Genomic DNA, 15,761 nt, shown 5'->3' with positions numbered 1-15,761 from the left:
GCTGTAATATACAGGGCATAACAATTGTGTTTTTATTATTTTTTCCTTCCTTAACGTCTAACTTTTTCAGATTTCATGAGTTCTGTATACGAGGTTGGTGCATTGTGGGAAAAAAGCAGACATGTCCATATTGCAAGGAGAAAGTTGATCTCAAGAGGATGTTCAGCAATCCGTATCCTTTAACTGCATTTGTGGGTTCAGGATTCAAGCAAGTTAAGACCCCATTTTTAGCTTTGGATTTGGTAATTACGCAATACTGATAAAGGGCTGCTGCCTCACAGCCTTTTGGAGTTATGCATATTCTAACCATATATATGCGCAGCGGTGTTCTCTGGAAATTCTAGCTCCTTCCATATCCTCATACATTGTGTTTTATGTTAGATTATGTCCATAAATTGGCCTGGTTTGAGTCAGTGTGGACTTAATGTATATGTATGGTTATGCTTAGTGTTAAATGTCCACTGTAAGTTCCTGCTTTGTCTTCAATGATGGCTTCCGCATGCTGAGAGGACCTCAGCTTTCTTTATATAGGTAGGTATTTTTATATATTGTTTGTGTTTTATAAAAAGACAGAACTATCATTACTATATATTAAATATTGCTAGTCTTTGATATTGTGCTAATAACTCCTAGGTTTTAAATTAACTGTGAAATCTGTTCATGTGTGTCTATATGTTGCAGCATTAAGAAACAGAGTTTACATTCTAATGGTTTAAGCGTGTTTAATTAATTATGTTAATAGTTTGTAAACTGTAAGTTTCTGGTGAGGAACAGAGGCCTTCTTGCATCAAAAATCTTTTTTATTCTGCACTACCATGAAGTTTATTTGTTGGCATTACATTAAGTAGAAAGTTGTTTTGGTATCTTAACAGCAAACCTTTTGCCCATAATTTTATTATCTAGTTTTAATCATCCCAGGATCCTGTATTTGACTTATCAGATTAGCACAATTTAAATTAATTAAATTATCTATCATTATGTATCCTACCCATGCTCCTAACTCTTTATTCATAGTTTTGAATTTGTGTCCACTACTTCAAGTAATCATGCAGAACATTTTCTTATTATCTTTCACATTACAAAAATGGCAAATTAAGCATACAAATTAGATTTCCCCAAGATGCACATTGCAATAAAATGTGATGATTCGTATGATATGATAGTAAAGAAAAAGAAAACTTTTATGTTTTAAGTTTCAGTGAAATAACCATTTATTCTGGTTTTGTTATGATCATCTGTTTAAGTAGTATTACGTTTAAAACAATTACTTATGAATTATTTGAAATCACTGTGGGTTGCCTCCTCTCTGATATGAGAAAGCCTTCACATATGATATACAGGTTGATTCTTCCTAATGTCTAGTTATGTAAGACGTCAAGCTTTTTGGGTTTCCCTCCTCTTTTTGGTCCTCGGGACCCAAAAAAACCCCTGATTTCTAGGCCATTTTGGACCATATTTTGTGCAGAAATTACATCCTTATGATAAAGAGAAAAACCAATAGGTGAATTATTGATCAGAAGGACTTGAAGTTGTGCATGCATCATCGAATGATCTCTAATGGCATTTGAGAGGTCAAAGTTCCTGATTTTCACAAAACTTCGAAAAAATGGAAATAGGTAATATAGCCATGTGGAGTGTTTTATGCTTTTTCAAGGTTGCTGATCGTAATAATATTTATTGATACTTGATTATTTACTGGTGGTCCTTAACCCTGTAGGAGCCACTCCCAGAAGGTAACAAATGTCATATTTTAAATTTAAGCATGTGTCGTATGGTTTTAGACTTTTTCAAGGTCATTGACTATGAATTTGACCTGACTTTTGATCCTTTACTAGAGACCTAGCACTGTATTACCCTCTATAGGAGGGTGGAAAATAAGAAATACAATCAAGAATATTTAGACTTTAAACATTAAAATTGATGCACACATTTTAATATTACAAATATCTGGCACAACTATTCATGTTTATTATGTACTGCAACCTCATGAAGTAAATCATTGCATTTTTTATGAACACCCCGAATTGGGAATATTTTTATGCAAATTCAGACTTTTTGAAAATAACGCTATAGAGAAAAATGTAGTACAGTATTTCAGCGTAAGGTTTTTAGAATTTAAATAAATGGATCAAATGATTGCATGAAAAACTACTTATCAGCAATCTGTTGTAATTCATTGGTTTCTGCCAATGTATGGATTTTCAGAAAAATACAAAGCCAGAGTATAATTTAGGACTGTAGATTAAAACTAGCGTATATTTTCAGTTACTCCCTTTGGAGTAAGACTACATTTTCACAAGTGCCTTGGCCACATTATTGTGTACACAGTTTGCCATATTTGATAGCATTCTCAAATGCCTTTTACTGCCTCCAGTGTGTGGAATATATTGTAAATGCATTTTAAATTACAAGTATTTTTGTTATTGTTATTACAAAATCCAGTCTTCCAGCTTGCTGCTCATAATTTCTAAATAAATATAATTGTTAAAAGTAATTAAACATCCACAAAGTGAAAACCAAAACTAGTCCCCTTCTGGTGTCTGATGCTGCTAAGACAGTGTCAACCTCACCCTCTCACTGTAATGGAAAGCATACTGGGAAAACTGAAGGAGTCTTGTTCCAGGAAAGGTCAAATTTGTCACCACCATGCATTCATTAATTTTGCTTATTATCTGTATGTAATATATTAAATGATGAGTGGTGCAGTGGTTAACAATGCTGCCTCATGAAATCTCCCTGCTCAGTCTTTGGTTCAGATCCCATGACCGATTACTACCTGTGTTGTGTTTCCTTATCCTTCATGTTTTTTTGGTTTTTTTTGCCCCCAGGGACATCTGATTTTCTTCCAAACTTGTACTTGTTAGACCAATTGGTGATTCCAAATTGTCCCAGTGTTGGAGTGAGGGAATACTCAAATGACTGCTTGTCCAGTCCAGGGTTGGTTCCTTCCTTGTTCTTGATACTGCCAAGTTAGGGTTTAGGTCTTCACACCCCTAAACTGGATTAAGCAGGTTTCACAGTGTTGTGTGTTATCCTAAGTAAATCCTTCATAAATATTTTACTCTTGTTTTTTCACTGTTGGGTTTTCCACCACTCTGTAAGTGATGTTCACCTAGAGTAATCTGATTATTTGTATTTCTACAGAGAATGGCATCATGAAAAGTTTGAGACCTGATGACACAGCACTAGGATGTATAAAATATGCCATTAAGATATACAAGAGAGAGGTTTTATTTATTCTGTTTTTGGAAATGATATTTTCCTTTATGTGGTTGATGCTATTATTTTTATTATTTTCATGAATCACACATATCCCATAAAACTTATTTAATCCTCAGGTGGTGCTATTCAAATATTTAACTTGGGCTTGAAAAAATGAGTATATTGTGGGAAACAAGAACATAACATTTTTACTGTAAAGTATTGACTTAAGTTTTGCTTCACCAGAATTGACCTTAAAAAAATAGCTACATTTCAGCCATCAGGAGTTTCCCTTCTGATGATTATGCCTGTTCAGCATGTCATAAAGTCACATCATTATTACCCCGTTTCCCCTTTAGGCCACTGTGTCAGTCAGTGTTTTTAACTGCTGAGCTCAGATTTTTCAGAACTCTTGTAACCATGCTGATATTAAAGATTACCAAATCCTAAACTACCTTTAAGAAGACAGGACAGGCTTCTTTTGTCTTTTTAAAAGTTGTTATAAATTTAGCCTCAGTGTTCCAAAAAATAAATCGTAACACTTTTCTATATTTAAAATACTTATTTAAGAACCCAAAGCTATGTATGCTTAGAATAACTGAGAATGTGAGTTTATTCATAGATGCATATTCAATTGTTGTTGTTGGCTGAACTATTTTGATACTTTTTGGCTTGCTTTCTGCTTGCTAGGGAAGTGGACTAGACAATCCAACTAGAGTTTTACAATAGCTGAGTATCCATTGAATACTGAGAAAGGGAACAGCCTAATCTAATGTGCTGGCATTAGACCAAAGCACTCCATGGGGCTGGCTTCACTTGTGGGCCATGTAAACCATTGCTAGTGACATCTGTTATGCAACTACTGCTGCTGCTGCTGTGAACCATTTCAAATCACTCCCAAAAATCTGTTTGCATTAAACGTATAGGTTTTTGAAGTTTTGAACAGCAGTGCCTGCAATGTCTTTTTCTGTGTAACATCAGAAACTGTAAGCTTGACGGGTTCCAGTCTGTTTGTATATTAAAAATACTGCTAAAGAAGTGATTCCTTGTTTATTAGAGATATTTGCATACTTAGATGAGCAACATCAGGATATTCTTGTTTGCTCCATTTGCTTCTGTCATGCTTCTTTCAGCATTTTTTGGTACCTGCATACAGTATATGCCTTCTTGTTGGAAGTAAAAGTTACAGTTTGAATTCAACACTATTGACACCTCAGACTGAAGTAAGTAATTCAGTTTTGTCTGCTGTCTCCCAGTCTTGTAACTATTTTTCACAGAGAACACTGAACAAAACTATAACAAACCAGATGTCCAAAACGAGTGGTCCAGGAACATTTGGGGTGGGGTGGGGTGAGAGAGGGTAGAAAATAAAGCAACAACCACACTTTGTCTTGGGCTACATGCTTCTGAGCTAGTAGTACATTTCTTAATTTTCATTTTAATCCCATTCATCTGAATTTTGAATTTCTTATTCCAAGGTTTTAGGTGACAGATATTGTAATTGTATTCAGTTTATTATTTTGAACTATTGAGATCCATACCCATAACTGTTTTTTGCTGTTCAGAAAAATTGCAAAATGCGCACTATCTTGGCCATTTTTTGTGTACAGAATGTTCCCAGTTTAGCATTGTGTAATTCTAGTTTGTTAATCATATCTCAGCTTTTAGTGCTGACTTTGTGGGAAGCAAGATGAAATATGGGTTAAGCCTCTGCATTAAGCCTACTAATGACCTTGAGGACCTTGCTGATCATGGTAATACACTTAGTATTGCAGACATGCAGTATGTCCGCTTGGCAGTACTCAGTCACAAAAGTGCTATATACTGTATATATGTGGGTGTGAGTGTATATACCTGTATATGTATATATATATGTGTGTGTGTGTGTGTATATATATATACACTGTATCTATACTAATAAAAGGCAAAGCCCTCACTGACTGACTGACTCACTTACTTACTCACTGACTCATCACTAATTCTCCCGTGTAGGTAAAAGGCTGAAATTTGGCAGGCTCATTCCTTACAGCTTACTTACTTAAGTTGGGCAGGTTTCATTTCAACATTCTATGCGTAATGGTCATAACTGGAAGCTATTTTTCTCCATTTACTGTAATGGAGTTGAGCTGGATGGCCGTGGTGGGCGGAGTTTCGTGTGACATCATCACACCTTCCACGTAATCACGTGAACTGACTGTCAACGCAGTACGTAGAAAACCAGGAAGAGCTCAAAAAAGGCTCAAGAAAACATGCATTATATAATTCAGAAGGCAGCGAAAACGATAAGCGAGCGACTGACATATACAACCATTTTCTTGAGTGCTGCTACTTCGGAAACAAAGCACGGTGTAAACCTAAAGTTTAAGTTCATAGACAGGCTGCCGCTGGCGTTTCTCATGCCCACAGGTAATGCGGGATACAAGTTTAATGATAGGACGCAGGATATAAACGAGAGTTTTGATCACTTTGTAACAAAGTTAAAATTGCAGGTGAAGGGGTGTGCTTATGCAGATTCCGAGAGACTGTGTTTGTGGGGGATTGACCGTTAAGGCGGGTGGGGGAGTCACGTCATCATTTCCCCTCCCATTTACCTCATTTCGCTCTAAGCTGAGCTCCGCGGCTAACGCCGTCTTTCGAAGCAACTTCGTCACACTGCCACCAAATACACACAGAAAAATCCACAATTTAATACACACGCTGTCTCTAGAGTTTCTCCACACTGAATCCTCCAGGCACTACTTACAAAAGGTTACATTCACAATCGTGTTACGTTATTTTTAAAATCTTTCCTTTTCTTAGCACATATATTTATATATAGCCTGTTTCAATTTAATTGTTATTTTCAATTAATTGAATGCTCAAAAAATGTTTTGTCTCACTCCCATTTCTTCTTGTTGCATGTTGAAGCTCTACTTGGAACCTTGTTAAGATCTAACCATGCAAAATATGATTTTTTGCCATTTTTTAAGTGGTCTTAAACTTTTGATCGGCACTGTATATATAATATATATACACACACACACACACACACAGTGGTACCTCGGTATACGTCCTTAATCCGTTCCAGGTCCTTGGACTTATACCAAACAAATTTTTCCCATAAAAAATAATGAGAAAATGATTCATCCTTCCCGTGAAAAAAAGTCCTATTGTTATTGGCATACTATACATTGATGGGGTTGTATAAAATTTAAACACTGCTTAATACTAAAATACATAAATACAAAAGCAATTAGATGAAATAAATGAAAATTTAACCTCACTTTACTTTTTAATAACGTCTTTGTTTTTCACACCGTCGTTCTCGGCATACGGTATGGAGCAGCCATGTCCCAGATACACATACCACCTTCATACTTTTCAACAATCAATTCAAATTTACATGAAAAAACACAAAATTGCGCTGTGACGATGTGGGTTTGCTGTATGCTCCCATCTGCTGTCCGAGAGCCCTTGAACCCTACACCGTCTGTAATGTTACCAATGAGCTTAGCAGTGAGGAACAACAAAGCACGGGATGGTGAAAAAGTGCCTTTATTAAAACAATCAGCAAAACACAAGGTGTTCAGATTAAACTGCAGTGTCCAAAGTTCCAATAAATAAATCCATAAAATCAGAAGTGAAACGTGGAGGTTAAAAACAATAGAAAAAAGTTTTCTTAAAAACAACAAGGTTAAAATACAGCAGGAAGCATTCTTTTTTTAAAAAAACCACAAGAAGCCCAGTGCCTTTTTACGTGGTGGCCACCCTGCTACCCCTGTCTGGGCTTCTCAACAGGGGAGTCGTCTTACTTGCCGCTGACCTTTACTCTGCCTACTTCAGCTGTTCAGTTCACCTCTCCGATCCCTGGCTCCAGTAGGCTCCTCCTGACAGCGACTTGGGATCCACAGCGAACAGGGCGTCCACGCTGGGGAATACTGTACACTCGCCCAAGTCCAGACTCCCGCTGCCTTACGCAGAGAGTCACCCTCCTTCCGGTCAATACCGCTCCATGATCACTCAGCGGGAGTGACCACTACTGCTATTCCCAACACCCAGGCTCCCTGTTCAGCTGCAACGCGAGCCTGTGCTCGCTCGCTCTCTCTCTCTCTCCACTGCTTCCTCCTTTCTCCTGCAACTTCCCTCCCTCCCGTTTGTTCTTTCTTTTTTTCTTTTTCCTCCCCTTTTAGCCAACTCACGCTTATATTTATCAAACAGGCATGGCAGCTGAAATCGGCAGCCCCAGGAGTAATCACGAATGCAGATGGTCTCTCACCTGTGCACTTGGGTGAGAAATGCCCACATCGCGAATCTACTCCATAGTGAGGGGGACATCAATTTGGATCAAATCACCAACTCTGCTTGTGGAAATGCAGCCCCAAAAATGCAGGGAACCCCCACTGTGCTTCACTCTTGCCTGCATGCATTCATCCATGTACCGTTGTCCCACCCTTATACAACCTATTAGAACCAAAACACAGCATGAATATATAGCTGAAAAATCTGCAAGAATTGCATGATTACATTGACTCAGCATGGACGCCACCCCCATATATCTTTTCAGTACCAAATTAGTTCCATGTCCCAGACTTTTGCTTACTCTGTGTGTAAAAAGATGGTCCTCCCTTGTGCTAGATAGGAGTACATATTAAAGTAGTCATTGCCCATGTGCGTGTTTTTTTCTGGCCAGGATCAGCTCCTGCACCAGCTCTCCGCAACCTTGAGCTGAATAACATGATGGAGAGGTGAATGGAAACTTTTTTTAGTTTTGTTTTTGTTTTTTTTTTTTACTTCAACTTGTGCTTGCTAAATCTGAAATAACTCCTCATGAACAAAGCTGTCTTTAGACTGTATACAAAATTGCTTAATGTCAAAACTGCTGGAACTGGATGTACATCTCAAAAATGTGGCAGAATTAACTAGCAGGTGCAGCATCAGAATGTGGTTTGGTGATACTAAGAAGTGTGTGAAAAGATGACAGATTTGTATTGTGTGTTGTGCTAAAGGTCACTTTCCATTCAATAGGGTAGGAAGCTCGTCACACTTAAAAGCACACCACAAAGAAAGAAGCACATTTACCTTACAGGAAAAATTGCACAGTATTGTGTATTCAGGAAGATAAAGGTGCGTGCGGTGTTGTTTTTTTTTTTCTTTTTTAATATTTTTTGAGATAGGCTTTGTGGAAATTTGTTACCCATCTTAGCCAAGTTAACATAATCCCGGTACTTAATGTACAGGAGTTTAGCTTGGTAGACGTGGAGCTGCTCGTAACAGAACACAACATATAAGTTAAAACCTAAATAACATAAGTTAAAAAACAAGCAAACTATTTCAAAATAGTGCAGTTATAAAAGAGATGTCCAACTAATGTGCAAATGAAAGTGTGTGTATAGTGTGTCGGCACAAGCACACACATGTACACACATACTTCATATATGAAAGAACAGATAAATAAGAAAGAAACAAGTGGTGACCTGGGTGAGATGAGTCAGTAGTGATACTTTCTGATGACCACTCACCTCATTGCATTACATACAAGAAAAAAAAATAACCATGTTTGCCAGAAATGTTGTTTTAGTTGTTTGTTGTATTTGAAGTGATGCGATAGGCACCCTGTGTGTGCATGTTAGGCTTGTGCAGTCCTCTGAAGTATATAGCTGTGATTCTGCTATGGCAGAGTAGCACGTAATTAGAAATACAAGTAATTATATGAACTGTACAATTTAATTGAATATCAAAAGTTTAAATCTTGCCTATAACCTCCTGTATTTATCAAACTGGCTGTCCTGTATTCAATGTGTAATTGAGATTAGACTGGTCTGCTTGTATTTGAGTGGAAAAAATGCAAACTTTGTGCAGACTAGGTCAAGGTGTAACAATCAAACCTAGAAAGGTGGAATCATGATGCTACTCAATGTTCTGCTGTGCCACCTACCATGTAAATACAAAATTTTCAAAATATAGGGATCTTCAAAACCCAGGTTGATGTTGTTTTAGAGAATCTAGGTGACCTTATTGGACTGAATGGCCTTTTCACATCACAGTTGTGTCTAACCTCTTAAACTGGGCATTTTTTAAATGAAAACACACTCATCATAACAAATTATTCTCTTGTGTTTTGTACTTACTTTTTTTAGCCCTTGTTTTCAGTGAAATTCTGAATGTACAGCAGAGCTAAAATGAAGTGGGAGGGAAAAAAATATATGCAGAGATTATTCAAGTGTCACTTCAACTTGGTCCTTCTAGGTTTTTTATTTACGTATAAGAGAAAATACTTCATCTCAAATTGGTCTTCAACATTAAAAGATCAAATTGGATCCAGATTTATTTTGGGCAAGATCTACCATCAGGATATTCTGGGTTTGTGCACAGGGGCCAGTGATAATATAAAATAAAAATAACACAGAACCTGTTTCCGCAAGCGCGTGATGATATGATTGAGTCTCCGCGGGCTGAAATAACCAAAGAACACCTCCTTGACCTCCCCAATGAAGTGATTAAGTCCCTGTACTCTAAAAGCAGCAGTGGGAAATGCTATGCTGTATTAAACTACCAGGTGTTCACGTGCTGCATTGTTGAAAGAATGATCAACTCTCTGTTCAAGGAGCCAAGTTATGCAAGGGCCTGTGGGGGTCTTAATCCAGGCTTACATGTCATACGTAATTATTGGGGGTTTTTTTATTCATAGTATCAATATTTTCACATGTGCAGAGTGCAATGAAATTCTTCGGTGATCTGCTTTGCAGCTTGCTGCTATGAATGTGTAAAAAGTAACACATTAAGAGTACCTTAAAGAGTACCTTAAAGGGGTCATAAAATAAAGCAAACCACTTTTAACTATGTAAATGAGGGTCTTCAGTAGTGTAGCAGAAAAAAAGTGGAACTCGGTCTGTGCCTAACCCTGACTGAGTGATAAAAGGGGAGGTGAATGGAGAAAAGGGGATATTGGGTCTCCTTTTATTACAAGAAAAAGTATTGGTAAGCATATTTGTTATTTTAATTCATGTTAGTATGTGTTAGATCTTGTGGTTATGAGCTTAATCTTGTTCTTGATTTAAAATACAGCATATCTGGTGGTGGGTGGTGAGCCAGTTCCCCAGATATTGACATTAATAATCCCTAAATCTGCATAGTTATTGTATGTTCTTTTTTTAATAATGCTTTTTTAATACAATTTCTTGTATTATGAATTTGTCAGTTTTTTTATACCCCAGCTTACTCTCCAGGGCTTACCAGCACAGATCCTTTAGCCACAGAGTCACCACTCTGTCCTAGTGCAGTAAATAACCTGAAATTGTTCAAAGGTAAACAATATACTGCCAGAGGTTTAAAAAATAAAAAAAGTTTAGTTTACCAAAAACTGAAAACTAATTTAATTTTCAGGGTTAAACAAAAATACCTTTTCAGGGAACAAGTAATGGGTTAGCATTGTACAAATTTTCTATAGCAAAGGAAGTTAATTAATCCTTGAAAGATAATGCAAGCAATTCCCACAGGAGTCCCAACTTGGGTTAATTACGTACAAGCTGTCCTACTGTAGTGTTGTTGCTTCATGATCTGAAGCATTATTGAACAATAGTCTATATTTTGTTCATACTGCAGGTTTGACAGGTCAAGTGGTATAAGAAAGCCATTTCTAAAATTTCAAAATAAACAAGGAGGTTTGCCTGGGCCAGAAACCATTACCAGTCTGCTCTGAAATTAAAGCATTTAACAAATACATAATTGAAGATGCTGTATGGACACTGCACAGTATATTTCTTGGAGCTGTTGACTCTCAGAAACATCTGATTCTGTTGTGCCTTTGGGTCTCCCAGACCTGTTCTTATCGGAGTTTCCTTTGGTTTTCAAGTTCCTTTTAATGGTGTGGGGGGCTGAACTCACAAACATCTTGGCTTTCTTTGCATTTTCTCTAAAGGAAAGACCTATGCTTATAAATTATAATGGTCTGTCTGCCTTCCTTTATTAATTGCATTTTTCCCCACCATAGTGATAGCAGTACACAGTGTAACATTGTCCTGATAATGCTTCAGGGGTGTAGCAACACCGTTTGTTCCAGCACTGCATTTATATAGACAGTTTAAATAATCAACAACAGTTATGACACCTGCCTGTAGTGTAGTTATGGTGTAGTTAACTACATTGCTGCAGAAAAGATGCAAGTTGTTAACTCATTACTTGCTCCCAGAAAAAATACTTTTGTATAACTCTGAAAATTGAATTATTTTTGTTTTTGTTGAACTAAACTTTAGCAGTTGTTTGCTTACAGTTGTACCGTGCATCTATTTTCTGCTGTCTGTCGGGGTTTGGAGTGTGGGCTGTAGGTTAATCAAAGATGCTTAAATGTCCCTTTTCTCCACCACCGCCTCCAACCCCTCTGGGTGATACTGAGGTGTTCCCAGGCTACCCAAGACATGTAATCTACCCAGCATGTCCTGGGTCTATCTCAAGGTCTCCCACTGGTTGGACATGCCGGAAACACATCCTCAGAGAGAGACATCCAGGAGGCATCCTAATTAGAAGCCTGAACCACCTCAACTGGGTCCTTGCAATGCAAAGGTACTTTCAGCTTCACCCTACTGTCTGTGCTCCTCGGCCTATCTCTAAGGAGCCCAGACGCCCCTACAAAGGAAACATATTTCAACCCTTGTATCCTTAGTTGTTTAGTCACTACCCACAGCTTGTGACCATAGGTGAGCGTAGGAACATAGATTGAGCAGTAAACCAAGAGCTTTACCTTTAGGCTCAGCTTGCTAGTCACTAAGACTGACCAGTACTATGTGGAGTGGCTTTGATTCACCTGTTGATCTCCTCCTTTCTTCTGTCAATCATGAACTAGAAGACCCTGAGATACTTAAACTCCTTTGCTTGATGCAGCATCTCATCCCCAACCAGGAGAGGGCACTTCACCCTATTCCAGCTGAGAACCATGACCTCCGACTTGGAGGTGCTGATACTCATTACGGCTGCAAAGCACCCCTGTGTGTGTGTGTGTGTGTGTATATATATATATATATATATATATATATATATATATATATATATATGAGGTTACAGCCCGATGAAGCCAGTAGGACCCTATCATCTGAGGAAAGGAAAGATGTAATTCCAAGTTTGCCAAACTGGACACCCTCCACCCCTTGGCTGACCTTCTAAATTCTACCTTTGCCTCATTTCAGATTATTCATTAGACTTGAACTGCTTGTATTTCAGTAAAAACTGAAAAAAATGTTTAGCCGTTAAGAGTATATACTAGGTATGTCAAACATGCAGCCCGCATGACGGATCCTAGTTAGCACTAAACTTGTACAGAATGATTACTACCTACTTTAGAGTAGAGCCACTGCATCGAGAGGAGTCAGATGAGCTGGCTCGAGCATCTGATCAGGATGCATCCCTGGTGAGGTGTTCCGGGCACGTCTAACCGGGAGGAGGCCCCTGGGAAGACCCAGGACACGCTGGAGGGACTAGTAGAAGTCTCGGGGGAGAGGGAAGTCTGGGCATCCCTGCCCAAGCTGCTGCCCCCGTGACCTGACCTCGGATAAGTGGAAGAGGATAGATGGATGGATGGATGGATGTTTTCACGTTTTTTTGCTCTAGTTTTATGTAATTTTGTGCTAGTATTGTAACGAACAGTTAGTGCAGACTACAGCTGAAGATCTGAAGTGGACACGAGAAGTTGGTGAGTTTATTAACAAATTTTTGTGATTTTGAGTTCAAAATTAAATTTTAAAATTAGTGTAGGTCAGGGGGCTTTTTGCATATCGGCTTATTTTACAATATAAACTTTGAAGTAAACTTAATAAAGTAAAATTAGATTTTTGGAGTATTTCTTTTCCAACTTGAATTACTGAGCAATGAATTCAGTGAGTGTTTTCGCGATTTCAGTTCACACGAACAGGACTTTGTGCTGTTTACGTCACCATACTCTTACAACTTTGAGAATGCGCCTGAGACTATCCAAATGGAATTGATTGAACTGCAGTCAGAATATGTTATGAAGGCAAAATACAACGAAGTTGGTGTGCCAGGCTTGTATGTTTACCTGCCACCCTCATATGTGCAGATCTGTAAGTTGGCATCGAGAGTACTGTCTATGTTGGGAAGCACTTACCTTTGTAAGCAATTGTTTTCATTAATGAAAGCTACCAAAACCCCACATCGCTCAAGACTTACTGTCGAGCACCTTTCATCCCTCATAAAGGTTGCAGCTGCACAAGATTTCAAGCCTGATATTGATGAACTGGTTACTAACAAGAGATGCCAAGTGTCGGGACAAAAGAAATAGCCTCTTAGCTAGGTCCTTATATAGGAGTCTTACAGTGTGAAATCTAATTGTACGCTGTTGTACTGAGAGTGTATGGAAATAAATTGCTTTTCATTAAACTTTAAGTGTTACATTTTTAAAAGTTTTCAGTATTGGAAAGAAAGCTACAGTAACTTTATATAATGGTATTTGTTACAGTGCGGCCTGCTGATGCACGTATGACAGTCGAAGCGGCCCACCAATGGTAGCGAGTTTGACATGCCCGGTATATACTATGTGTATACAGTATATGTCATATTTGTGTATAAAATGACTTTAATTATTAATCATCTCAACTCTCTATAGATCATGTGGTAAGTATCCCCATCTTCCCAATGACATTTCTCTCCTAATACTAAATGCATTTGCCATGTCACACACAACCAGTGATTTTCCTTGACTCCCGTCATGTAGCTGGGAGAGGCCTCACGTGATGTATGGACAGCTGCTCGACTGGCTTCGCTATCTGGTGGCTTGGCAGCCAGTCATCATAGGCCTGGTCCAGTTAATTAACTACATCCTGGGCCTTGAGTAGGAAGAAGACTGGTGAGCATCAGGCCTCCAATCTAAAGGTGCAAGCTGTTTAGAACTCTCCAGCAGTAACCTTCAGAAACATCTGGAACTACGATTAACTACTAAGGCACATTAAGGGATGGCAGCAAATGATCGGGTAGTGGTTTTACCAGCAACTGGCTCATTATTTGTTTTTATATTTTAAAAGGATAATATTCTTGAACTTGTTGGTACAGACATCTTTCTTAATTACTTGACAACTGTTTCAGATCATATCATATAAAACAACACCATCTACACCTCTGTTATCTGTCACTCGTCTGTTATTTCTGACCCCTGGATCACTGCTCTCTTCTTGTCCGTTTATGTTTTTTTTTTCTTTTATACAATTTTCCTCATTTTTATGTAACAGCTTCTGGATGGCATTTTGACTGCCATTACACTGCAAGAAGAAGAAGAAGAAAAAAATGGCAGAGCACATGTGGGCAGCAGAAGTCTTTGAAACATCTGCTTCAACAGTCTGTCTGTATGCAGTCACTCAAGTTTTGTTGTAATTACCTGATATTCATATTTTTGGAAGCCTGAATGTGGATGGATACCAAAGGAATAGAAGCTACCAAGAAAGAATCCTCTGAGCTCTACTGAATAGTGTTACTTTGATTTGTTGGGGGAAAAGGGTCTCCTTGTTTTGGCATAATCATGAATGCTTTAGCATTGGTTGAAGTAGTCCACACTGAGGTTGTCTTGTTATTTTAAATTCAATAATGGACGGAAAAACCTACAATTTCCTTTGTATAAGAATCACTGAGCGCTCATTTGTACCACAAAGTATTAAATCTCGGTGGGGTTTGAATGCTTTTTGTGTAACACAAACAAAAAAAAAAAAGCTTTTAAAAATAAGTGTTGGACCGGGTAAGGAATTGGGCGCACTACCGGATTTACCCAGGGAGGTGACCTCGTGCAAATGTAGAACAAGATTTTTTTTAGAATTGTGGCTGTTATTCTGAATCTTCTTTGTATCCATAAAGATGTTTATAAAGGTGATCAAAATTAACATTCATTTTTTTCTGTTAGTCAAGTTCTTATGCAGTTTTTCCCCCACAGAACACCACAAAAGAAACGATTTCCTCGGTCTTTGTCTCCTGCTAAGCCATTCAAACCTTTTTAAGAGCAGCAGCCCTTTGGTTTTGGGTCTGATAGCCTTATCCTTCTGAATCCCCAAAGTCAAGGTAAGTTCCTACACTGCACTAAATCAGGGGTCTTCAACTCCAGTCCTGGGGGGCTGCAGGTTTTCATTCTAACTCTTCTTAATTAATGACCTATTTTTGCTGCTAATTAACTATTTCCCTTTATTTTAATTGACTTTTCTTGACACTCTGGCCACTGAATTGATTCTTTTTTCCTTAAACAACAACTAAACATAAATTTAATATGAAGTGAGCCAACGGATGATCAACTAAGCTGGGGCCTCAAACTCCAACTTCACCTCATTCAGTTTCTTAATTTGAAGCAAATTCTCATTGCTAATTAAACCTGTTATTTAATTCCTTGTCGCTTATTCTGCCATGGCAGACATTTCCAAAACTGTTGATTTCTTTTTTAAGAGTGCTGGCTGTCAAAATGTTGATCTGCTCACGTCAACAAAACATTACTGAGGCCTTCACCTTTCTTTATTTTCAGTTATTGTGTGATAGACACAGGTGCTTGTTTACTTGTCGGTACATTTTGTGTCTTAATATTGTTTGGTTGCTAATTAAGGAAA

The 15,761-nt window shown here is 38.1% G+C and overlaps 1 protein-coding gene across 1 annotated transcript in view; it reads left to right on the top strand.

The window, feature by feature from the left end:
• Positions 1 to 15,053, top strand: part of rnf121 (ring finger protein 121) — a 58,002-nt gene extending 42,949 nt beyond the window's left edge. The window contains exons 8-9 of the mRNA XM_039745681.1: positions 71 to 172; positions 13,901 to 15,053. Coding sequence (XP_039601615.1) covers positions 71 to 172; positions 13,901 to 14,021 — 223 coding nt within the window. The 3' untranslated portion in view covers positions 14,022 to 15,053. The remainder of the gene's footprint in view (positions 1 to 70; positions 173 to 13,900) is intronic.
• Positions 15,054 to 15,761: the final 708 nt, after the last annotated feature.

This window comes from Polypterus senegalus, chromosome 2, assembly GCF_016835505.1.
Source record: "Polypterus senegalus isolate Bchr_013 chromosome 2, ASM1683550v1, whole genome shotgun sequence".
In the NCBI taxonomy this organism is placed as follows: Eukaryota; Metazoa; Chordata; class Cladistia; order Polypteriformes; family Polypteridae; genus Polypterus; species Polypterus senegalus.
The sequence above is the reverse complement of the archived record's forward strand: the minus strand, read 5'-3'. Positions and strand labels throughout refer to the sequence as shown.